This window comes from Macrotis lagotis, chromosome 1, assembly GCF_037893015.1.
Source record: "Macrotis lagotis isolate mMagLag1 chromosome 1, bilby.v1.9.chrom.fasta, whole genome shotgun sequence".
Lineage (NCBI taxonomy): Eukaryota > Metazoa > Chordata > Mammalia > Peramelemorphia > Peramelidae > Macrotis > Macrotis lagotis.
In genome coordinates, this window is record NC_133658.1 from 594,632,268 (window position 1) to 594,659,342 (window position 27,075).

At 36.6% G+C, this 27,075-nt stretch overlaps 1 protein-coding gene and 1 pseudogene across 1 annotated transcript; one reads left to right on the top strand and one right to left on the bottom strand.

The window, feature by feature from the left end:
• Positions 1-18,297: 18,297 nt before the first annotated feature.
• On the bottom strand, positions 18,298-18,666 carry LOC141521741 (small ribosomal subunit protein eS24 pseudogene; annotated as a pseudogene).
• A 2,768-nt stretch (positions 18,667-21,434) lies between these two features.
• Positions 21,435-23,231, top strand: GPR148 (G protein-coupled receptor 148). Its single transcript, XM_074234618.1, has one exon. It carries the CDS (start codon positions 21,605-21,607, stop codon positions 22,670-22,672), a length of 1,068 nt encoding a protein of 355 aa, XP_074090719.1. The 5' UTR covers positions 21,435-21,604; the 3' UTR covers positions 22,673-23,231.
• Positions 23,232-27,075: the final 3,844 nt, after the last annotated feature.

The window sequence follows — 27,075 nt, forward strand, 5'->3', positions numbered from 1 at the left end:
ATCAATGATAAAGGACCTATAAAAGAAGATGCTATACACTTCTAGAGAAAGAACTTGATTCTTTGTATTATAGGTTTTTGTTTTTTTTTTGTCTTCTGGGTCAATCTTAGGACCAGAGTGTCCTTCTAACCTCATATATCTTTTTGCAAGATAAAAGTACCCACACACTGTTTAGCTTGGGAGTAAAATCAGATGCCCTCAGTCTAATTGGGGGACATATGGTTCCTGGTCTAAGCATATTTTGGCAATGTTGTTTTAGGACCTGGTCCTACCCTTGGAAGGCCTCCAACTAAGATGGACCACTGAAGAATTGGATAAAACCAGATATTTTTAAAGCGTTTCTGTGGCCAGGGTTCTATTGTTGATGCTGCTGGGGTCTGTCAGGGAGTTTAGAGTCTAATGAGAAAGGAAGCAAATATTCTTAAAAGTAATGGATTAGCATGTAATACTTTATTGATACAATATTACTAATGTAAAGTAGCATCCAGTATGTTAAGTGAGTAATGAAAATACAAAATATCATAAAAATGTCTTTGCCTAACAGGGACTAAGAAATATTATATCTTCTCATTTCCCAAACCTTCTTTCTCAACAAATTCTTGACCTCAGTTCATCTTAAAGTTCTATCAGCTCTAGGCACAAGATGTCAAATCTCAATGAAAATTTGATTATAGATCCCTCCTTTTCTACCCTGTCACCCTTCTTCCAATATACTTAATCCAATCCAATAAACATTTATTAAGCACCTACAATAACAATATTTGCCCTAGGTATACTATTAATAAAAAAGAAAGGTAATCCCTGCTCTCAAGGAATTTGCAATCTAATGGGGGGGAGACAACACATAAAAGGAAAAAAGAAAATGGGGAGTGATGCCAAGGGGCACCAAGCATAAGAGCATTTTGTTTTGTGGAGTTTCATCCAGGCAGAGTAGCAGATTCATAGTGGAATGAGTTAGAGACATTTCAGTCCTTAATAAAGGAAGGTATTGGGAGGAGTTTGGCAATCCACTCTCCCATCTCCAGTCGAGGGAGAGGAAGCAGAGAGAGGTAGTCAGTCAAAACTTGAGTTAGGACTAGGATGTTGAGTTTAGAAGTGATAAGCTTCACCTGAGAGCATCTTGTTCCCTGTAGATGAAATCAAGTCAGAGGTTTATATTGAGGGGCAGCTGGATGATAGAGCACGCTTCTTGGAGTCAGGAGGACTTGAGTTCAAATTTGACCTCAGACACTTGACACTTGGGTAGATCACTTACTGCCTCACATCCAGGGTCATCTTCCACTCATCTTGATTCATATCTGGTCACTAGACCCAGATAGTTCTGGAGTAGGAAGTGAGGCTGATGACTTAGCAAAGCATCCCCTTCACTCAAATTCAATTCATGTGCTTATCATGGCATCACCTCCCTGATGTCACAGTCTTCTTAGAGAACAAAGGACAAGCATCATCATCATCGTTATCATCATCATCATCATCATCATCATCATCACCTTGTTCAAAACATGGTGTTAGGTACTAGTGAGATTACAAAAATAAAAATCATCTTTGCCCTTAAAGTGTTTACATTCCATTATGGTCATATGACATGTGCAAAAGTAAGTATAGTACAAGATAATTTGAAGAACTAGAAAGCACTGAGATTTGTGGGGATGGCGAATTGGGAAAGTTTTATAGAGGAGGTGGTAACTGAGGTGAATCTTAAAGAAAGATATTTCTGACAGATGGATGCAAAGAGGCAATACATTCCAGTTTTGAGAAACACTCCGTGGGAATACAAGAAAATAAGAGATAGAATATTGAGTTCCAGTTTAATTTAGCTAGGAAACAATGCATGAAAGGGAGAAGGCTGGTAAGGTCAGTTGGAGGTAGATTGTAGAGGACTTTAAAAGACAAATTAAGAAATCTGTATTTTCCCTGAAAGGCAATAGAGAACCATTGAGCAGGGGAGTGACAGAACTCTTTTTTTAATATTTAAGAATTATTATTGATAATGATTATTTTAATATCTTCATTTCCAAATATATTTCTCATTAATCTCCTATCTGTGGAGTCATTCCTTGAAGCAAAGATTTTTTTTTAAACAACAGTACATTGAAACTAATGAACACATACACTGTCTGACAAAAGATGAAATATTCTACACCCTTAGAAAAGATAGAGATACATTATAAAAATTGTTCTCTAAGATTATACTTGGTTGTTATGATGATAGTGTTAATTTTTTCTCTTTTTTTGTTGTTCTTTCAACCAATATTGAAGTCACTGTGTATTTTGTTTCCCTCTAAAGTCTTCCCATCTGTCTCTGATTTCTTCATGTATTATATTCATGGACTTTTAGTTTCTATAGTTATGCCTTAATTGATGGGCGTTTATTTTTGTTACCAGTTCTTTGCTAATCAGACAAGTACCAGAATATGACAGAAGAAACTTTGGAGATAATCTAGTCCAATCTTCAAAAGACATTTGTAGAGTGGTTAAATTAATAGAGAGTTGGCTTTGGAGTCAGAAAGATCTGGGTTTGAGACCATCATCTGACATATGCTGACTTTGTGACCCTGGACAAGTCACTGTGCTCTAGGAAACTCTCTAAGAGTATAAATTGTAGAGAAGGTGCTGTCCTGCATTGAAAGGAGTTTTTCCACTAGGAGCTCCTTATACCAATAAAATTAGAGACCTAATCTTTATTCCTTTATCAATTTTATAGATATAGGAAATGAATTTAAGAGGAGGAATGCTTGGTTGTTGATAGTCATGTCTTTGTTCAATCTTGTCTGACTCTTTGTAACCCTTATTTGGGGTTTTCTTGGCAGAGATACTGGAGTGATTTGCCATTTTCTTCTCTAGCTCATTTTACAGATGAGGAAACTGAAGCAAACAGGATTAAGTGATTTACCCAGGGTAACACAGTAATTGTCTGAAGGCAGATTTGAACTCATGAAGATGAGTCTTGTTGACTCTAGGTTCCAAACTTTATCTGCCTCACCACCTAGCTGCTCCAGTCACATCTAGAACTCATTAAATCATAGACTTCAGAAATCTTTCATCTTCTCCCTATCTTTCTTCTTAAAAATACAAAGAAGGAAACAGATCTAGAGATAAAATATAACAGTGAAAAAAATGCTTGGACAGAAGATAAAGACTGGAATCCTGGTTCTGTCATTTTTGTGACCTGTATACTTTAGGACTTCAGTTAATCTCTCTGGGCTTTGGCTTCTATATTTGTAAAATGGGATAGTTGGACTGAAAGACTTCTAATGTTCTTTCCAGTTTTAAATGGATGATTTAATTGATTTGGCCAAAGTGTCTTCATGGTAAATGGAAGATTTGAGGATTCCACCTGATATTGTCAGATTTCTGATCCAGTCATCTTTCTATTCCATTCCATTCTATTCCACTATACTCCAGGTGTGAAGATTTATATATGATGTAATTGATTTATTTTGCATTTATACTGGTCACTGACTCCCAAAATTCTTTGAAGCAGCATGTCAGTTGGAATGAGAGCTTTGTCTGTCTTTCATAGGTAACTTTTTTCTTTTATTCTAATAGTGTGTGGATTGTAACTAAAGTCAGTTTTTTTCAATTCTTTCTTTCTTTTTTCCTTTTGGCAGGAGAAAACACTTCAATCTTTGCCACTAGGTGGAACCACAAATCTCTATATTTTCCATGGGACCTCAGAAACATTGTGGAAGTAAAGATTGAGTCATGGGCCAACCCTTTCTCTAATCTATCCCATCTCTACTCTGACTTGCTGATGCCCACCTTCTTCTTCAACTCTGCAGGTCCTTCTGTTCTTTTTCCTCTCTCCTATTAAAATTTGCTCCCAGGGAAGGAGTTGATAAACCTGTGGTTCAAATGGGGATAAAATTTGACGACTTACCTCCCCACATAGGGGAATTTAAATTCAGCTGTCAATAGGTCCAGAACTATTTGGTTGGACAAAATGGGGTATGTTCTTGGTATCTCTGAAATCATATTACATAAGGCAGCCACTTGTTCTATACATGCATGAAGCTATTTCTGAATCTAAGTAATAAGACTAGAGAGAGAATTCCTAAGAGATATGTACAACCCTGACAGGGTTGTTTTTGTCACTGCTGGTTTGAAATTCCATCAAAATGGGAATTAATTTGAGAGGGATTCCCTAGTCTGCTTTGAGTGAAATATGGGACCAGTCACATCCTTTTTCTGGGCTTCAATTTCCTCATCTGATGAGTGAGGAGTTTTTAGATGTTGTCTAAAGTCTCCTGCTCTAAATCTGTGGTCCAGTGAAGACTTTTGAAAATAAACTGAAAGAAATTTCTCTCATTTTCAGTATCTCTCCTCACTAGGATTTCAAATTCTTTAAAAATAAAGTGGAGAAAAAATGAAATTGTTTTTATTCCTTATTTTTTTCTGAAGGATACAAGATCATAGAATAGTCTTATTCTATATTAGACTTAGAGTTGAGACTTTAGAGACCATATAATCTAACATCCTCTTTTTACAAAGGAGATAACTGAAGCCCAGAGAGAAAGAGAAGATTCACTATTTCATTGTGATAACAGAAAAATATAAGTAAACAAACAGATATAGAAAAACACACAAAATGGCCTCTTGTTATCCTAAGAAAAATTTAAGTCATTTGTCAACAGATTATGTTTTTTCATGAATTAAAAAATTAGAAATATTTCTTATTCCTCTTAATTTTATTATATATTCAATAAACATTTATTAGGTGTCAGGCAATTTGCTGTGTTCTGAGAGTACAAGAAAAAAAAAATCAAAATATTCCCTACCCCTAAAGACCTTATGTTCTAGTGGGTGCATGTGTGTGGAGGGGGAGGGGCAAGGGGAAGACAATATACAACATTTTGGTGTTGTGGTTCTGTTATTTCAGTTGTGCCTAACTAACCCCTTTTAGTATTTTCTTAGCAAAAGTACTGGAGTGGTTTGCCATTTATTTTTCAGTTCATTTTATAGATGAAGAAAATGGGGAGGCAAATAGTGATAAGTGACTTCCCTGAGTCACACAGCTAGTGTCTGAAACCAAATTTGAACTCAGGTCTTTCTGACTTCAGACTTGAAGCTCTATCAACTGTGCCACATAGTTGCCCTGTTGAAGGTACAATAGGCATCAGAATAAATAGATATAATCCAGAATAATTTTGGAAGGAAAATTAATATTTGGGGGTAGTGGGAAAAGTTTTATGTAGATGGTGAACCTTTAAGGGAATTAGAAAAAAGATAACTTGAACAAAGATATAGAGACAGGACCTTCTATCTTTATTGGTTAAAATCTGGGGAAATTATGAGAATAGGAATGGAAACATAATTAACATAGTATATTCAATAGGCAGTAAGGATAGTTCTTCAGAGTAAAAAGGTTTGTATTGGAGCACAAATGGAAATAAAATTTTAAAAGGTGGAGAGTCAAGTTTGGGCAAGTAGAAATTTTGGGCAATAGAAAATAGGGAGCTATTGGAAAGTCTTCTGAGTGGGAGGTTTCCTGAATTTTAAAACCCGAGGTAGAGATGGGACCCCTAAAGAAAAGTTGGGAAAATGATACTGAAGTTATGAAGAAAGAGGGAAATTTCCAATTTTTGAGAGCAAAAACAAGCTAAAAACATTTTTCTAAATGTAGTTTATATGTATGTACACATATGTGTGGGTGTAGTATCTAGTGTATCTGCATTTGAAGGAAGGTGGTTAAAAGTGGTTCAACTTTGGATTTTCTTCATTCCTTTGAACAAAGAGTTCATGAGTTGATCTCTAATATCCAGTGGGATCCTTTCCCTGAGTTGTTTTTCCCATTTCTTCAAAGGCCCAACCAAGGTCCTTGCAGGACGCTCCAGAAACCTCATAAATTCTCTCTCTCTCTCTCTCTCTCTCTCTCTCTCTCTCTCTCTCTCTCTCTCTCTCTCTCTCTCTCTCTTGTTATTTGATGTCTAAACGTATTATACAAAGGAAGGTTATCTTCTCACAATTGCTAAGTCAGTAAGGGTGTGATTCTGCAGAGCTATCACTAGAAAGAAGACTGAACTCCATTGTTTTGGCAGCTGAAGGGATGACTGAATTAGTCAGCTCTTTTGCTTAATTCTTTTGTGGGTGTTGCCAGCCTAAAGAAGGGAAGTGAACACACACTTTCTGACTTTGGAAACCTACCTCTTTCTTGGCTCACAGTCATCCTACTAAGATCTCACAGTGACAGAAGACAATATTATGTGTGTGACATTTTCATTTATCATGAAAATATCTTTGAGTGGATTCTAAGAGCTTTTGGTATACATTCTTATTTTAGGCAATATAGAACAAGGGAATAACAATGGTATTAAAAGTGGAGAACTGAGTTTATAGAATCATACATAGATTAATAGCTAGAAGGGAAGTTTTGGGGTCGTTTGATCCAACCAAATAATTTTTTTTACAGGGGGCAGTTAGGTGGCACAATAAATAGAACACTGGTCTTGGAGTCAGGAAGATGGGAGTTCGATTCTAGCCTTAGACACTTGACACTGATTAACCGAGTGACCTTGATTACCTTGCATCTAGGATCATCTCCAATCATCCTGATTCATACCTGTCCACTGGACCCAGATGACTCTGGAGGAGAAAGTGAGGCTGGTGACCTAGAATAAATACTGTCCCCCCAACTAAAATCCAATTCATGTGCTTGCTGAGGCATCATCTCCTTTGATGCCATGGTCCTCTTTGAGTCAAAGGACAAACACATCATCTTCATTTTACTTATAAGGAAATTGAAGCACAGTTTTCCTAGGGTCACTCAGCTAGTAAATAACTGAGATTTGAAAACTAGTTTTTATTAAATCCATTGTTCAGTGGAGTCTGACTTAGAAATGGATCCCTGCAGCTGACATATTAATAAAGAAAACTACAAATTAGCATCATCTATTATATTTTTATTTATTTTTGTCAAAGCATTTCCAATTACATTTTAATGTGATTCAGGCTTTATCTGGGAGATTTGTAGGTTACATGCTGTCAAAAACATCTAAATACTATACTTTCTGTTAATGTTATTACCTAGGTGCATGACCTGAAGTAAGCAATATTTTAATAAAATAATTTTGGGCCAAATAATCTTTTTTAAAAATAACTCTCAAGTTACAGAACAAAATGAATCTTTCTTTTATATGCATCTTTTATTGCAAATCAGTATACATAATATTACAAAAGTCTTATAGTTTTAAGCTATTAAAATTACAGATTTGGAAGTATTAAAGTAAATGTACTTGTATGTATATATGATTATATACACATACATGAATATTTGTATGTGATTTCATAGTAATGAAGAAATTCTCTCTAAATACAGGCATTGTTTTATAACTTATCATCTTACAGAGTTGCTTGAGTTTAAGATGTTAAATAACTTACTCAGGATCACACAGACATTTTGTACCAGATACATGTGCAAATAATACAGATATGTATATATATATACATGCACATATACACATATAATACATACACACCTATATCTTTACATATATACACATATACACAAGTATGTGTCTTTCCCTACTTCACTGATGTGAAATTCTGACAACTGTCAGAATTGGTTGTTCCCTCTACCTAGTGTTCAATTCAGGCCTCATACCTGGGTTACTTATCTCCTCTCTGACTTTGATTGTCAGTTTTCCTGGAGCCTCCAATACATTTTGCCAGAGATATCAGACTATTCTTACTTATAAAACTGCCTTCCCAATATTATTTATTTATATCTCTTCAAAAGCTCCCTATTTCAATTCTAAACCTTCAACAATATTGAAAACACTTCAAAATTTGACACCATTCTAAATGTTAAAAGTTTTATTTTTTACATAAACATGTTACATAAACAGTATACACCAGTCATATTGGTTTCTGCAGTGATATGAACAGCCATCTCTGACTTTTGATTCCTTAGCCTATAATGTCTATATTCTTCTCCTTAACCTATTCAAATCTACTTCAATACCAGGTGGCATAGCTATCTACTAATTGGATCTTATTCAGTAAGAAGGTTTAGATTATAGGGAAATTCCATGCTCACTCTTGTGAGTATGGTCTTCATCTTACTTTGAAAAATGCCAGGTAATAATAACCTTCAAGACTCAGCCCAAATCCCATCTTTGACAAGGGGATCTTTTTTGATCACTGTTGCTTCACTTCTCCTTACTACTGGTAACTTTGCTCTGTAAATCCATGTTCAGCTAGTTGGTGTAGTGGATAGGTAAACTAATATTCCTGAGTTCGAATATGGCCCCCAACACTTAATAGCTGTGTGACCCTGGGCAAGTCACTTAATTCTATTTGTCTCAGTTTTTTCATCTATAAAATGAACTGGAGAAGGAAATGGCAAACAACTCCAGTATCTTTACCAAGAAAATCTCAAATGGGGTCAAAAAAATTCCTAAACAACTATACACTGTGAACATTTTGTAAGCACAATTTTTCTTTTTGCAGTGACTCCCACATTAAGTTTTTTGAGGGCAGGGGTTTTGTTTTTATCTTTCTTTGTCAAAGTATCTGACATATATATAGTGCTTAATAAGTAATAGTAGTCTGACATTCCCTGTTGTCAGAACCTCCCTAACCAATGACTTTCTATTTATTTTGCATAAGCTTAAGTAGATAAAGGTCTGCTCCGATTGAATGTTAGCTTCTTGAGGGCAAGAACTGCTTTGTTTTTGCCTTTATTTACCCAATGCCTGGCAAATAGTAGGAAATTAATAAATGCTTCTTGAATGATCGACAATTAGTCTTTTATCTTTGTTTTGGTATCTCCAGGTTACTGTGCATACTCAAATATGGGGATGTGGTTGATGTGAATTTATCCAGTCAGCTTTAAGCTCCTGACTTAGTGGAAATACTCCTCCTTAAATGTACATATTTCATAGTTTGCATAATGGAATCATTTCCCATAGAGTATATTCAACTATATAGAACATTTTATTATTGGCATAGGAATAGCAAAAGCAATAAAAACTACTTTCCTCAACTTCTCTTAGTCCCCGGCAACCTCTGATAGAGTATAGGCCCCTCTGAACCAGAGGTTCTAGAGAGGGGCACTCCCATGCAGGGAGTGTTAGCTTAATAATCTTTAGAGAACATGCATATTATTAAATCTTCATTGTGAGTATTTATACCCAGAGATCAGCAAATGCTATAAATCAGAGCCTGATTTATTGTTTTATTTATTGTATAGACCAAATGATGGAAAAAATACTAATAATACAGATTAAACTTAAATTTGTCTTAGTATGTCATCTCTCCTCCCAATACTAAGCCTGTTGTTAAATATTTACCAGCACATCATTGTAATCAGATGAAGGAACACTGTACAAATATAGTACAAAACAGTTCTCCTAAAATGGTCTTTCACATCGTCGACTAGGGCTGGTCATAAGGTCAAGAACACTGGACCCAAGACTTGATTCCCTCCTCCTCAAACCATGGAACATAGACTTAGGATCTGTTACAGAGTGACATACCTTTTCTGTTCAATATTGTGCTGCTGTCAGGTACTTTCTTGACTGCCTCATCACTTTTGGGGCAGAATGAATGAAGGCAATGGAAAGCCCCAGCAAGGGCCAGCTTCCTTTCTCTATTCTGCCCTGGCTTCTCTCACTTTGGTCTCTCATTTCCCTCATCCAGGAAGGATGTCACATCTCTTCCCACTTTCTCCAAACCCAAGAACTTTCCAGGACATCTCCCTCCTTCTGTTGCTTTTACTATCATTTCTATTTTCCATTCTTTTCTCATTCACTCATCAGGCAGTCATAGAACTATTGCTTTGTGAAAGGTAAAAGAGGTCAGACAGAATGAGAAGTATATGACCTATCTTATAAAGTCTCATTTATGCCCTTCATTTTTTCATTAAACCTTTCCTTCAACCCTTACTGAATTCTGTTTTTTTCCTGAATTCTTTTAGAATTTATCTTTGTACTTTAATTTTAATACATATATTACTTGTATCATGAATTTTGTCTCTCCAACCAGACTTTTAATTTCTATTAAACTGAGATTTTATTTTGTTCTTTTTTGACATTCTTCAGTTACTTTTTTAGGACTGGCCACCTATTATATGCTCAGTAAATACTTGTTGATTGGAATTTGAATGCACTCATTTTAGTTTTATCCAGATGTTGAGCATTACTCTAATTACTCTAATTTACTCTAAATGCAACTTTGGAGTGTGATGATCTTCATAAAACTGACCACATTCAAAACTTCCATAATATGAGGGTGTGTTTACACAATTGGGATTCTGTTGTTCCTCTTTACCTAGACAAGGAAATGGACTACCTATGCTCAAAGTCTGTCAAAAGAAAGTGCTACCTGTTTCAATATATATTCATGAGCCAACTGCTTGAATTGTTGGAATAGAAAGAGAAAGTTCTTTTTAATAGTAGATTACAATAGGAGACTCATTAAGCATTTACAATTTCCTGGAATAGTGCAGGATATTTTCCCTTTGGGTCTTACCACTAGTAGATAGAAGTCTACTTCCTGTGTTTGTATATGCAACAATAAATTTTTGATGAATGATACTGGAAATTCTTTGTTTGGCTTATAGTTGGTGAGTAGGAACTCTGTTTTATCTATTTATTTTTAAAGCAAAAACCCAAGTAGGTGTTTCCCAGGCTATATTTAACAACTCCCAAAGGACAAACAATTCCAGAGCTCTGTGAGAGAGAATTCTTGCTTTGGAAAATCCCTTTGTTAATATGGCTTTCCAGAAAGACCACAGCTGTGACTACAAGATGTAGAAATAGCTGGTTGATTCAGTCAGTTGAAGAAAATAATCAAGTCAAGTCAGGCAAAAACTTAATTCAATTAAGTGGGTGGGTAGCATCAAAGCAGCATAGCACCATGAGGGGGAATAAAATCATTGGACTTATAATGAAAAGTTATGGATTTTAGTTCTGGCTGTACCACAATTTACTTGCTTTGTGATCTTAATTCAGTTAACTTCATAGACCTCACTTTATTTATCTGTACCATGAGGGTAATAGCTGTCATATCAAATCTAATTGTTAAAACAGGAGTTTAATATATGTGGTATTTTAGGAAGGTTAATTTGTTAATGTTCGGAATAGATTTGGCAGTCAATGGAACTAATGTAATCTTAAGGTTGTATTAAGAGAGGTTCAGGATCCAGGGATTTGGAGGTGAGAGTTTCTTTGTTCTCTATTCTGGTCAAGCCACATGTGAAATATTGTGGTGTTGTGGGTGTCGATTAATAATCCAGAGAGCATTTTTTGGAATATGGCAGCAAATGGTATAGTGATAGATGTCAAGCTCATAACATGTTGGACTAGGTAACAGGAAAGGGGATGTGTTGGTTAAAGAAGACTTTGGTGGAACATGATACTTGTTTTTAAGCACTTGAAGAATTTTCATGTGAGGAAAAAAGATTAAAGTTTAATGGGTTCATAGATTTAGAGCTGAAAAGTACTTAAGGACCATCAAGTTCAACTCTTTAATTTTTACAGTTGAGGAAACTAAAGCATAGAGTGATTTGCCCAAGGTTACATAGCTACTATATGAATCAGGATTTGAACTCAGTTCTTCCTGTTTCTGGGTTTAGTGTCCTAGCAAAAAAGATTTTCACAGAAGGCAGATCAAGGAGTTGCAAAGATTAAATCTAGGCTTGTGCTCTATTTGACATCAAAGTTCAGGATAGTGCAAAGACCCAGGTTTGAGGATTACAGAAAACTGGTACTTGGGAAGCTACTGTAAGCTTGAACTTTCTTATTAAATGAAGCAAGCAGGTGAAAATGAAGCACACAGCACACACACAAACATACTATATGGTGACAGATAAACAGAGGTTTGGCTATGCAAGGTCAAATTCACTAACATGAGGAAAGATGTACAGTAGCAAGGTCTAAATGGGAATGGATATAGTTATAGAATTGTGGAGAGTTAGAGTTGAAAAAGAGCTTTGAGATTCTCTAACCCCTTTATTTACAAATGAGGAAACTTAGACAAAGAGTGGGATGGTTGAAGTTCTGGTGGAGAGGAGGAACAAAGACATGTCAATTCCCTCTTTTTTTCTCTATGCTCTCTCTTACTTGGTGATCTCATTAGTCATATATTTTATTATTATCTCTATGCCAGTGACTTCCAAATCTATATAACCAGCCCCACTCTCTTTCTTAACTTCAATCCTATCACCAATTGGACATTTCCAATTGGACATCCTGGAGTCATCTTGAATTCAACCTCTATATAGAAGAGCTCATTGTCTTTCTCCCTCAATCCTATCCTTCTTCCAAATCTTCCATTTATTTCAAAAGAACTATCATTCTTCTAGTCTCTCACATTTGTAAACTTGTTATTATTCTTGGATCTTCTATTTACTTCATCCCACACATCCAAATAATTGACAAATATTGCCATTTTTTCTTTACATCCAACCTCTTCTCTCTACTCTCACATCTGCCACCTTAGTTCAGGTTCCCATCCTCTTTCACCTAGATGATTCAGGATACCCACCACCCCCTAATTTTCCCCTTGTTTTAAGTATTTTTCTACTTCATGCTTATATAACATAGGGTTCAAGTCTTATACTCATTTGTCTAAGACTTTGAATTGTTAAAGTGGATGGAGGGGCAGAATTGGCCTTAGGGCTTGTGAGAAGACAATTTTCCTTGCTTCAGTTTTGAGAGAAGACACATGTCTTTGTGGCTTCTCCTTGGGGAGGAAACCCAGAGAGAGAGAGAGAGAGAGAGAGAAATTCAATAAACAGAAAACATATAAAACCAGTGACTCCATATGTCCCTGATTTCCTCTCCCTCTCCCTCTCCCTCTCCCTCTCCCTCTCCCTCTCCCTCTCCCTCTCCCTCTCCCTCTCCCTCTCCCTCTCCCTCTCCCTCTCCCTCTCCCTCTCCCTCTCCCTCTCTCTTGCTCTTGCTTTTGCTCTGCCTCTGACATCTCATTCCCACTGGGATCCACTCTGAATATTTTCTGTTATACTCTAGTCAGTACAACCTCTTTGAGTTCTATTTGATATTGCTTGAATTAATGGATTTATTTATTATTCACAGTTTTTATGGTCTTAAGTGTAACTAACATTTGGTGGGAAGAAATGAAGCCTTTGGTTAAAACTAGAGATAATCTTTCCCTTTTAAGAGATAATCAGTCAAACCTAAAATCATTTTCATAGACTAATAATATCTAGGATGAGGCAGATATAATTCCAGTTGATCCTTTTCTCTCCAAAGAAAACAGCTTTGTAGGGACCATTTCCTGTTTCCTTCCAGTCAGGAACCAAAGTCATCTTTAGAGAGGGATGGGTGAGATTGCTAGGATATTTATTCATGTTTCCCCAGAAATCACATTTAGACAACTCTTGAGGGCTTATATAAAGCCTACATGAGAACACAAACATACACACTTTACACTTACATAGAATGTTTGGACACTTGTATGTGTACTTATTATCTCCCTTATTAGAATGTACATCCTTTGAGAGTAGGAGTCTTTTCATTGTGTTTGCATCCCTCATACTGGGCATGTCATAGGTGTTTAATAAATACTTGTTGATTGATTGTCAAAAATTCACATTTATAGAGAGTACAAAGTGCTTTTCTTGTAACAGTCCTGTGTGGTAGCAGTCAGATTAAGTATTATTATTATTATTTTCATTTTATAGAATGAAACCTGAAAACTCCAAGAAGTTAAGTGACCTGCCCAGGGTCATATAAGCTAGTCAGTGTCAATGCTAGGTTCTTCCCCTGGATCTTCTAATTGTCTGTGAGCCTATGGGTCTCCCAGAGCACCAGAGCATTTCCCTCTCTGAGATCAACTACTCATCAGACAAATGCTTCTTCCTCACCCTAGGTTGTGTTGACTCAATGACCTAAGCTGGGGTGATGGCAAGTTGTTGCTATGGGTTTCCTCTATCAGCTGCTGCAGTTGAGCTTTATAATCCCACTATTCATCTGACTCTCTTTGTCCACACAGCATGAACACTCCATCCCTGCCTAGCTGACTGGTGAGGATCGATCCCTAAATTATTAAATGAAAGAGAACCATCCCTGGAAGCCACAGTGGTTTGGAAGAGATTAAAAGTGGAGCCTTTTGTTTACTTTCCTGCTAGGTGAGCAGATCAAATTCCAATCCTTGAGACAAGTATCCTGGACCTTTTGCTGAAGCTCTCAGAAATGCCACCGTGAGTAATCTTCTCCTGTTTCTTTCTTAGTCTGTCAGTCAGAGCAACTGGTCTTAGACAGTGTCTGACATTCCCAAAGGAAGGTGGAGTTAGTCAGTGAAGAATAATTTATGTGACAGTCACTAGATTGGCTAAGTATTGGAGAAATAAAGGCCCTAAACTAGTGCCTGTTCTTAAGGAGTTCACAATCTAATGGGAGAGAGAAAACATGCATTAAACTGTAAAAATCTTGTTTGTTGGAGATAATTTTGAGGGAAGACACCAGAATGAAAGGAAATCAGCAAAGATTTCTAGTAGAAGGATGCTAGAGAACTTAGAAGACTGAGAAAATGTAGAAGTGATTTGGAATATCTTCTTACTATGCACATTATATTAGAAAGGAATCTTAGACTGAATTGAAATGATGATGGATCAGATGACACCTAGGACAAGTTTTTTTTTTTTTTTTTTTTTGGCAAGGCAATGGCGTTAAGTGACTTGCCTAAGGTCACACAGCTAGGCAATTATTAAGTGTTTGAAGCTGGATTTGATTTCAGGTCTTCCTGACTCCAGGACTAGTACTCTATTCACTGTGCCACCTAGTTGCCCTTGGGACAAGGTTCTGAAATTGAAAGAAAGCTGGAGAGGATTAGATTATTTAATCTAAATGTTCTCCACTGTGTATTTGTGTGTGTGTGTGTGTGTGTGTGTGTGTGCGTGTTGGGTATGTGAAATCTATCAACCCCTTCTCAGAATAAAGTTTTTAAATACACAAAATAAAATAAAGGAAACCAATTGTATTTTCGCTTTTAAGTTCATGGACCTCTTGAAATCTAATGATAGAGTCCAAATTAAGGACCCCTTAATCTAATCAATTTCTTCATTTAACTGATAAAGAAAAAACTGGAGGTCCAGAGAGAAAGGAAATAACTTTAACAAATGTATATAAGAAGTTAAGAAACAGAACCAGGATTTCAATTTAGGCCTTCTGCTTCCACATTCAGGGTTTTTCCATAGCACGCTATCTTTCCCAAGGGGCAAACTCTGGCTTAAATTCTGTATTCTGTGACTGTTCTATTTCTACATCAAAGAGAAGCTGACTGACTACATATTTTGTTTTTTTAGGTTTTTGCAAGGCAAACGGGGTTAAGAGGCTTGCCCAAGGCCACACAGCTAGGTAATTATTAAGTGTCTGAGACCGGATTTGAACCCAGGTACTCCCGACTCCAGGGCCGGTGCTTTATCCACTACGCCATCTAGCTGCCCCTGACCGACTACATTTTAGATGTGCCACTGTTGGGGGAGCTTAATCCTAAATAGCTCAATCACACTAGGGGACTTCCCAGAGTTTCTAACTTGGAGTCAATAGTGGGGGGCGGGGTGAGTCTGCAGAATGTTTCCTTTAAATCACATTTCTTTTGGAAAAGCAAAACAGAGCATAGGAAGACTCCACAAGACAGGTAGGGATTTTTCTTGCTGGGATTTGGGAGACTGCTTGCAAGTTTGAGGTTTCTCAAGCTTTTAGCTCCTCTCTCTGGGGTATAGTAACACATTCAGGGAGGCAGAGTGCCACAATGAGTGGAGTATTTATCAGGCTTGGCATCAGGAAGACCTTCCTACAGATCCTAGCCATAGTTGTCCAGGGACTCCAGCAAAATTTACTTAATTTTGCTGCACTCAAGTTTTCTCATCTATAAAATGGGGATAGTAATAGGAGATAATAAAAAAATAAATGAAGATAATAATGGGGATAATAATCACAGTATTGTTGTGAGGATCAATTGAGATACTATTTATAAAAGACTCTGTAAACCTTAATGGGCTATATAAATGTGAGTTGCTTTTGTATAGATCCTTTTTCTACTTCCCCTTCTCCCTCTGCCTCCTCCATCTTCTAGACCCCAGTAATTCCTATCTCACAAGATTGTTGTAAGGATCAAATGAGAATGTTGAACCCCTGGTAAACTTTAGGGCAGTTACATAAACAGTTATTTTTGTTGATGTATCTGTGCACTTAGAAAAGCTAGCAGAACTTTTGTTTCTGGGTTATACTCCAGAATAATTACTTTAGTAATATGGCAATGCTATCTTACACTTTCAAAGCTATTTCATAGATATCACCTCTGACCTCTGAGTAGCATAAGAATTAATTTTAGCATTTTACACAAGAGGAAACTAAAGTTTAGAGAGGTAGTAACATTCTTGGAGACAGAATTTGAATTAATATTTTCTCCTTCTGAGTCCAGTATATGTTCTACCAAACTATATGTCAGTAATTTGAAATATTTAGAAGATGATGCTTGTTACATTCCAAGATATGGACTGTATCTTTTCATATATGACTGATATGATCGTTTTGCCTGAGACAGTGTCTATTTTGAGCAACAGAGACACATGTATTGATTGTATTAATTCAAGACCAGGTTTAACTCATATTCTAGTTGATTGGAACTGTGTGTGTGTGTGTGTGTGTGTGTGTGTGTGTGTGTGTGTGAAGTCACATGGTTTATGGTCATATGAAAGCCAAAAATTCCAGTTGGGCTGTATTTGTGGAATTCTAAAACAAATGAATGATTTTAATCCTCAAAATTTAATGTGAATAACAAATAAATCCAGGAATTTAAGAGTTCTGTTAATTCAAAAGCAAACTAGTGGATAGAATTTCAGACAGAAATATCATTGATGTCTCTACCTTGGTTAAATGATTATTTCTCTGATCTTCAGTTTTCTTATCTGAAAAGCAAATGTATGATCTTATGGTAGATTTTCCAAAGAAGACAGATTCTGGGTATGTTCATGAAGAAAGACATAAAATGATAAAGGCATAAAATAACATAATCATTTTAAAGTGGGGGTGGTTAGCCCCCATTTTAAAGAAGACTTAGAAGGGACATCATAATAATCTATAATTATTTGAAAGCTGTCATATGGGAGAGAGAGAGAGAGAGAGAGAGAGAGAGAGAGAGAGAGAGAGAGAGAGAGAGAGAGAGAGATTAGGATTGCTTGTTAGTTCCTATAGGGCTGAACTATGGGTGGGTAATGGATTAAAATTACAGAGAAGTATATTTTTGCTCAATATAAGCAAAAACTTCTCAGTTCTAATTATCCAAAAGTGGGATGAGCTGATTTGGTAAGTTCTGTGTTCCCCATCAATGGAAGTCTTCTAATAAAATACTGGACATTGTAGATGGTATAGATGGTATGGAATTGGATAAATAGCCTCTGAGTTCCCATCTAATCCTATGATTCTGAGAAACAACTGCAAATGTGGCTTTATAGTACCAAAAGGCTTTAAAGTTTGCAAAGCTCATTCTACATATTTTCTAATTTAAGCCTTTCCAGTCCAGGCATGGAGAGAGGTCAGTGTTAGTAGGGATGGACCAGAGAGCCAAAGGGGAATGGCATTTATGCAAACGTAGAATTAGGGTTTCTCTGCTGATTTGTCTGTTTCCTGAATGGGATTACCTGTAGAGCAAATCATAATTTCTTACTAAAACTTACCTCAGAAAAATGTTTAGTGTTTTTCCTTTTCCTTTTAGTGTATCTGATTTCTCTGTGTTTCTCTATATTTAAACTATCATTCATACTGTTTTCTCTGCATTTCTCTATCCATCATTTCTATTTCTTAATAGCTGATAATAAAAGCTGACATTTATTTAGCACTTAAATTTGCTAAATTCATTTCATAAATTATTTCATTGAATTCTTGCTTATAACAAACCTATGAGCCATATGGGACAACATTTTTACTCTTATTTTACACATGAGGGAAGTGAAACTTAGAAAGGTAAGCCTAGAAAGTTAAGTGCTATGAAAGTCTATGAAAGAAAGTCCATGAAATATCTCTAGGGTTATCTGCTTCTTTACATTCCTGACTGGGCCAAACAGTTCAGATATTGCTTCACCCTTGCTTTTCTTCCCTTCTCTGACTTTCCCTTGAAGGGGGAAAAATTGCAAAATATTATGTGTGATCTGTCACTGAAAAGTGAGAGCCTGGTGTGGAAGGCTAAAGCTGCAAGGAGAGCTCAGATTCATGTCACTGAATGAAACCCAAGTATTTTCTTTTTTTTTTAGTTTTTGCATAATTTATTTACACTATGATGAAAAATACATGTTATCTTCACTGATAAACATCCATAGTGTCTTTTATTCCTTTATTTTTTGCCAGCACTGACATTTGTCTTTGCTGTACCCTTCACTTTCTTCATTCTGTTCTTGGTGTTCCTTTCAGTACTTTCTTGATGTTTTTTTTCTTCTCATATAAACCATGCCTTGCAAGTCTATGCTTTGGTTCATTTTTCTTTGCATAGTCAAGGGAATCATAAATCATGCCAAAACCTGTTGTTTTGTCACTATCAAAATTCTGAATTCAAAGACAAAATTGACATCTGGAGTTGTCTTATACATCTTGGTCAGTTTTCCTCAGATTGGAAGGGTGAAACCTTGCCAGGATGAAGGACATCTGTAATCATATGTTTTTATTGAAGAAGTCTGTTTGTCATGAATTTCCTGGTTCTGATGGTTACAGTGGTGGTGGCTGACCAGCAGGAGAGGAAAAGACCAAGTATTTTCAAAGTAAAACAGACTAGACATGCCTGTGAGTCTCTAAGTCGCTAGCATGACCCCTACAAGTTCTAGTATTGATTGGATTCAATTAAACAAATATATACTAAAGGTCTATTAAATCTAAGGCATTATCTCAGTGTTGAGAGAGGAGAGAAGGAAAAGGCTTAGTTTCTGTCCTCAAAGCACTTAACCATGTAATTAGAGAGATTTTACAAATAAGAAAGAGGGTGAGCTTGTAGAATGGGAAGAATTCTAAGCTTAGAATTATTGGTCATAGATCTAAAGTGGAAAATATGATAGAGGCCATTTTAAAGATGAAGAAAATAAGACACTGAAAACCTAAGTAATTTGCCCAAGGTCACACAACAAGTGTTTGAGGCTGGATTTGAACTTGGGTCTTTTTGGCTCCAAGTCCATTTTCCTTTCTGTTATGTCACGTTACCTTTCAAATCAAGAGAACTAGGTTCAGATTTCAACCCTGACACTAACAAACTGGAAAATCCTAGTTTATCTCTGAAACAGATAATATCTTGACTAACTACCTAGGTGGCACAGTGGATAGAGTTCTGAGCCCGGAGTCTGGAAAACCCGAGTTCAAATCCATCTCTAGTCACTTACTAGCTATGTGATCCTGTTTGCCCTGGCTCTTCTCTGTAAAATGAACTGGAGGAAAAATGCAAACCTTTCTAGTACTTTTGCCAAGAAAATCCAAAATGGGTTCACCAAGAGTCAGACGTGATTGAAATGACAGAACGGCAACAAACTACAGGGTAGAGCAATATAGATGAATGAGCAACAAGGAATACAGAAGTGAAGGAGGAAGAGAATAAGCATTATATAGTGACTGCTAGATAAATATGCTGGAGGCAGCTAAGGGAGAGACAAAACTCACTAGCTATGTGAAGTGGCAAGTTCCTTAACCTCTGTTTTTGTCTTAATCCATTGGATTAAGTAGTACTGAAGAGTCCTGGCATGCTATGGTTCATAGGGTCATAAAGAGTAACAGCAACAATATATACATGCCTATGTTAAACATTTTTCAAATATTATCTTACTTGATTCTTAGAATAAAGGGGAGATAGGTGCTGTGATTCCCATTTTTTTCAGTTGAGAAAATTAAGGCAAACAGGCTAAGAGACTTGCCCAGAGTTACAAAAGTAGTTAATGACTGAGATTAGATTTGAATTCATATCTCCCTGGCTCCAGGTCCACCTTGGAGTTCAATCCGTTGCACCCCCTTGCTGCCCAGAAAAATATAAGACGTTGGATGAAAAATAAAAATCAATTGCTTAGCACAAAATAGGTGTTTGATAGAATCCTTGGTGATTGATAGATTAATGTCCCCATTCCCCATAGAAGAAGGTGATATTCCTAATCACAGCTTCCAAAAAAGAGCCAAGATTCTTGCCTTCCTGGTTTTTGTGGTCCATTGGGTGAGATAAGAGATACTATACACAAGTCACTATCATACAAAAAGGGTATCGGTACATTAAGAGAAGTATAAGATCCTAGGGGAATCCAGAGAGGGAGAAGATACCCTTTCTTGCTAAGAGATCAGGAAAGGACTTCACTTAGGAGGTGGCTTTTCACTTGGGTCTTGATAGATGGGTCAAATTTAGACAGGAGGAGCTGATGGACAAAAGGCACTTGTTCTTTCCAAATAGGAGGGAAGTATAGTGGGAGATAGTGAGTGGAAGAAAAGTGAGTGGAGAGTGCTTTGAATGGCAGGACTAATAAGTCCATGAGAAACTGTGGCTTTGTAATTTTTTTTTTTTTTGGAGTCAGTTGCAGAAAAAAATCATGGTCTTGAACTTTTCTCTAATTGCTTGTTATGTGACTGTATTTTGTTTCCTAAAAACTGGGGAGCTTTTCCAAGGCACAGACCCAGCCTTCTTATTTCAACTTCTCCCTAGTTCTTAGATCAAGATTAGGGTTTTGGTAGATTGACCTAAAAATAGCCACTCTACAATGAAAAGATTGTTATTCCTCAGATTTTTAAAAAAAATTTATTTAAGGCAATGGGATTAAATGACTTGCTCAAAGTTACACAACTAGGCAATTATTATGTGTCTGGAGCTGAATTTGAACTCAGGTCCTCCTGACTCCAGGGCCAGTGCTCCGTCCACTATGTCCTCAAATATTTAAAAAAAAAATGGACACATGAATACAATAAAGATTAAGAAATTTCATTAAGATAGAAAGAGTTGGGGAAGCTAGGTGGCACAGTGGACAAAGCACTGGCCCCGGAGTCAGGAGAACCTGGGTTCAAATCCTGTTTCAGACACTTAATAATTACCTAGCTGTGTGGCCTTGGGCAAGCCACTTAACCCCATTGCCTAGCAAAAAAAAAAAAAAAAAAAGATAGAAAGTTGGGGCAGCTAGGTGGCGCAGTAGATAGAGCACCAGCCTTGGAATCAGGAGTATCTGAGTTCAACCTCAGATACTTAATAATTACCTAGCTGTGTGCCTTGCAAAATCCTAAAAAAAAAACCAAACCAAAAAAAAAACAACAAAAACCCCACAAAGATAGAAAGAGTTGTTCAGGAAGGACTTTAATTTGTTTATTTTCTCAGACTGATTAGCTGATAACCCTTTGAGGATTTTCAAGCAGAACAAAACTGGGGGGGGGGGTGGCTTTTGGATCAGGTATGGGTTGGACATGATGAGATCTTTTTCAAGTTTGAGATTGTAATTCTCTGATGAGAAACATATATTTACATGAATGGTTCTTTAAAATTTATAAAGTTATCCTTTGTCTTAGGTCAGTCTCACCCTAGGACCTTTCAGAACTGTAAGGTTCCAGCTGTCTCTTCCTCTTCCACTTGAGCTGGTTTAAGGTTTGTAATCAAGAAAGCAAGAAAACCTAATGCTGCATTCTTTTCTTCTCATGGATGTATGGACCCAAGCTCCAGGAACATGTCTGAAGAGACAATGCTGAGCCACTTGGGGGGAAAGGATGTCCCATTCCAGGTGGAAATTGTTAACTTAGCACCTGCTTTTCATCAACTTCCGAGTAACTATTCCTTGGAACTTGAGGAGGCCTTTTGGGCCCTCTTACCCTCACTTCGTTGGTTCCTCATTCCTTTGACTCTCCTCACCACGGCCACACTGATCTTGAATCCCCTTCTCCTGGCTACCATCCTATGGAAGAAGAAATTCCGGAGTGAACCCCGTTACTTGCTCTTTGCCAATGTCATGTTCTCAGATCTGGCCTATATTCTGTTTCATATGTTGGTTTCAATAAGTAACCTCATTGGCTGGAACCTTGGGCGAATTTTCTGTGGCATCCTCACAGATGCTATATTTATTTCCTATGCAAGCACCATCTTGTCATTCACTGTCATGGTGACAGACACCTACCTTGCTGTTATGTTCCCTCTTCGCTATCTCTCCCTCATGTCCAGTGCCACTGCTAGGAAAGTAGTGGCCCTAATTTGGGTAGTGGCCTGCTTTTTCCCCACCTTCCTGGTTTGGTTCAGCAAACAGCAGGACTCTAGATTGACACCCTCACCTTGTATCCTTCAACTAACTCTGAGTTCGAACTCAGGCAGCAATCACTTGATCACCATTGCACACATTTTCATCTTCTGTGCTCTTTTTGTCTGTGCATCTCTGATCTCCTACTGCTACGTGAAGATCTATCACGTTGCCAGGACGTCAAGCCTTTGTATAAATCGTTATTCAAGGGCCAAGGGAACATTGCTGATTCATACAATATTAATTGTACTGTATATCAGTCCAGTGGTGGTTTTTACTGTGGATATTATGCTATCTAAGCACCATCCCATTGGAAACAACTCTCGATTATGGCTGATGGCCATTAATAGTGAAATACTGATGCTGCTTCCTAGAGCCCTATTGCCTTACTTGTATGGACTGAGATATCGACAGCTTCTTCAGACTCTCAAAGGTTTAGTCTCTATGAGAAGGACCAGTGATATCCAAACTATTTCCCTTAGTTAATGGAGCTCAGAGTTTAAATTAAAAAACTCGTCAGTTATATCAAATGGGTTCAAGAAATAACTTCTCCAGACATCCCCAATTATTTTGTTAAGTTATAGTGGAATGTTGTCAAGTCAGTGAACATTTTAGGCACCGTGGTCTGTGCTGCTGACCAGTCTCTGAAAACCAAATGTGAAATAGAACTGATTCTCCAAAAGCCTTTGATTGTGAAAGAACAGGAAAAGAAGGAAGTGCCAAGTATCACTTTCAACCTTCTCTTACCTTGATACTAGACCTTGTGGGCTTCTGTTTTGACTTGGTGACTTCTATAACTTTTGTGAATAAGATAAGTGAGGTGGGGAAGGGTCAGGGAAGTTGAAGTATGATTTTGATTTGCTAGCAGGACCAAAGGTTTTTAAATAGTTCAGCCACTACTTGGCTTAATACTTATGTCCTTCCTTAACTTTATTACAAATGACCTATAGACTGGGATTTTAATTATAGAAAATTACTCTTCAATGTCTAGGCAACAGAGAAAGCATTTTGTCAGACAGTTTTGTTACCTGATCATAAAATATAATTTACTCTGGGCATTTACTAACCCATGGAAATTATTTTGTTATTAAAAGTTTTCTTTTCTATAATGGTGTTGACTATTATATTTTAGTTGTCTTATGTTTGAATTAAAGAGTGAGATGATCATATAGCTAATGCACAGGGATGTTATGGTGAAAGGGGGTGGTAGGTGAGGCAGTTATACACCAGGTGAATGTAGTCAACCTTTACAATCAAAGGTGAGACTCTGCTCCGCCTCACTTGCTGCCTTCTCACCTCACATCCCTGCAATTGCCTGTCCTTTTGCTATATAAGAAGGCAGAAACACAACATCACAGTTAGAAAAACTTATCAAGCACTCAAATGAGTGGAGTTAATGTAAATTTTGTATCTGCTCCTTGGTGATCTTAAAATGCTTGTCTTTATTATTATTCATGTCTCTATTGTCTTTGTTAAGACTGTAAGGACCTAAGGACCAGAGGTTTGCTTTAACTTCCTATAGTATGGCTTAATCCTACTTCCCTTCATCTTCTCTCTCCCATGACGATTCTACTTATTGCCTCTAAATATGCCTAGGTCATTCTTTTCTTTAGGGCTTTGTTCATACTCATGCCCCTGCTTAGAATGTCCCTTCATATTTTCCTCATCTATCCAAATTCTAGTCACCCTTAAGTGAAGCTTTCCAGACTGCCTCACTCTGAATTGAACACTGAATAATACTTCTAGTCCATACCACTCACCTAATCCATATTATTATTTTTTTATACATCATCAATCAGATTGTGAGTGCCTCCAGGGAATATGCCATGTCTTTTTCTTTTTTTTGTACCCACTGCCTAGCCCTCCTTCCCACTTCCTCCCCTTCCCCACTCTGCAAACACACACACACACATACACACACACAGACACACCTTATAAGACTGAGCATAACTGTTCAGTAAACACTTGAATTGAACTGAATTACTTTATCATTTGTAGACAAATCACTAGAAACACAGTAAAGGATTGATTTTTTTAAAAAAATGTTTTATTGATATTCTTTTCTTCTTTTTTCATATCATTGTTATCCCTTCCTAAAAACCCTCCCTTGTTACAAAAATAAGTGTAAGTCAAACAAAACAAACCAACATATCAATCATATCTAAAGATATAGACTTTATACCACACTTTTGTATCAATTCATTCAAGTCCTTGCAAGTTTATCTGAATTCTTTATACTTGTCATTTTATTTTATTTTAAGGTTTTTGCAAGGCAAACGGGGTTAAGTGGCTTGCCCAAGGCCACACAGCTAGGTAATTATTAAGTGTCTGAGACCGGATTTGAACCCAGGTACTCCTGACTCCAGGGCCGGTGCTTTATCCACTACACCACCTAGCCGCCCCTATACTTGTCATTTTAAAAAGCAAAATACAATTCCATTAAATTTAGATACTTCACAATTTGATATTCCTAATTGGTGGGAACTTAGTTGTTTCAAGTTCTTCACCATTGCTATAAATACTTGTTAACACTATCACTTCCTTTCTATGTCTAATCATGGTGTAAGTTATATTTTCAGTCACATCCCCAGGTTTTAATTTCATTTACATACCTGCAGGCAGACACACAGTTATAGAAAGCCAGTTCTAGAGGAATAATGAAGCATGTTTTCCTTTTTTTCTCTCCTCAACTGTTCTTTTTTATTTTACCATAGCCAGACCAGCTTACTAACTTTGTCTCTGTTCTTCCCTTGGACTCAGTTTCTAAAACAATGATATTTGGATTGAATCTTATTTTTTTGTGTCATAGTCTTTTTTGTCAGCCTAGTAAAACTGATGAATCCATATTCATAATAATGTTTTTAAATTCATAAAATAAAACATACTGGATTACAAAATAAACCAATTATATTGAAATATATTTAACAAAATGTTGAAAATATTTTAATGTTTTAAAATGAAAATTTTTAATTAAAAAAACTGGGAATAAAGACCCTTAGATCAGATAGTCTCTGAAAACCTCTTCCAGTTTGAAATCTAAGATCCAGAGGGATTGTATACAATCCCTGTTACCATTTTGTCATATCCTTACATCTAGTACAATCTAGTAAGATGAGATATTGGGGACAGAGATTGTCTTGTTTTTGTATATTTATTTTCATTTTCTTGCCAGTATCCTTGCATATATGGGGTTCTTTGAACTGAAGGGAACAATTTAACACTAACTGTTCCTCCCTCTCAAGGAGAATCCATCCAGTGAAAAAGAAACAACTTGGGCTTTACCATTAGTAAATGACTAAAGGTCAAAAAAGAAAAACAAATCCACCACACTTTTAGAGTGCTTTATAGTTTTACAAAAATTTCTTCATAACTCCATGACATAGATAGTTTGTCCCTATTTAAGGAGAAAATCCATCAGACATCTTGGCAGCAGACCTAGCTATGAATACCAACTTAAACATTTATCAGTTTTGTGAACCTAAAAAAAAAAAGAGTCATTTTACTTCTGTGAATCTGTTTCCTAATTTATCAAAGAGGGATAATATTTACATTGTCTATCTCACAGAGTTGTTTGGAGGAAAACTATAGAAATGTGAGTTATTATTATTAGTCCCATTTTATAAGCTATTTGGTTGGTAAATGATAGATCTGGGGGATGCAAACCAAAGTCTTCTGGATTCCAAGTCTAATGCTCAGTTCCTTACTGTCTCCACATTTGGAGATTTCCAAATACCTAGATACTTTCAGTTATGTACACAAAACATCTAATTGCCTCTTTCTCCCACTGGACTTAGATCTAGTGATTCTAGCTCCCAGGATTTAGGAGAGTTGATTTTTTTAAGTCTCCAGGTCTAATGATTAGCATCAAAGCTACATTGGGGGCCTAGGACAAATCTATTAAGTTTGGCTATGTTGATGCCTAGATGGACAGAACTACTGGATCATTTGACTGATAAGATTGTTTCACCAAACTTAGTCTATTCGTGGAAATGAAGACTTAGACAATAGGTAAAGAAAAATCAGTTGATTGAGAGGCAAAATTGTCAAATTGGTTTAGAATGGGTGAACAGAATTAAGACTGATGGGCACTTTTTCTAATTTTCATCTAATTGGGTATTGAACAAGTTAGAGGAGGTATGTAGGGCAGAGAAGTGACTCACTGTATTTTAGGACTAGAAAGGTCTTTAAAAGTTACTTAATCCAATTTTTAATTTTATAGACAAGGAATAAGAAGGCTGGTGATATATCACAGCTATGAAAAGGTAAGTATTTAACAAATGACTATACAAAAATATATGTAAGGCACATTTTTAAAGTTTAATCTGATTGTTAACATTTTTTCTATTACTTTCTTAAGTTTAGACAATCAAAAAACAGTCTACCAAGTGTTTGCAATTTCTGGGGTATAAATGCTCACACAAAAATTTTACAATTGGTTCTTACAAGTTGGTTCAAGTTGTTTCAGCATGTCTCTAAATATACATAGCACAAAAACTTGAAGGAATCTGTAATTTTGTGTGAATTGACTCCATCAATACAGATCACAATCTATCTCTGATTTAGTAGCCAAATCCTAGAGAGAAATTAAATGACTTACCCAGGATTATATACTGAAGGAGTATCAGAGGCTTGTGAATCTAAGACTCTGACTCTAAGTTCAGGGGATTTACTCTTACCATGTGCCAAGTGCTTTGCTAAGCATTTTACAGTTAGTATTATTATCTCCCTTGACCTTCACCACAACTCTGGTACTGTGACGAACAGGTTAAATAACTTCCCCAGATTCATACAACTAGAAATATCTGAGTCAGGATTTGAACTCATGTCTTCCTGACTGTAGACCTCGAGGTCTCTCCATTGGCCACTTTCCTACCCTTTAGTTGTTATAG

Excerpts from the sequence above, each read along its gene's own strand:
- GPR148 (XM_074234618.1), top strand. The coding sequence starts at position 21,605 with ATGGACCCAAGCTCCAGGAACATGTCTGAAGAGACAATGCTGAGCCAC.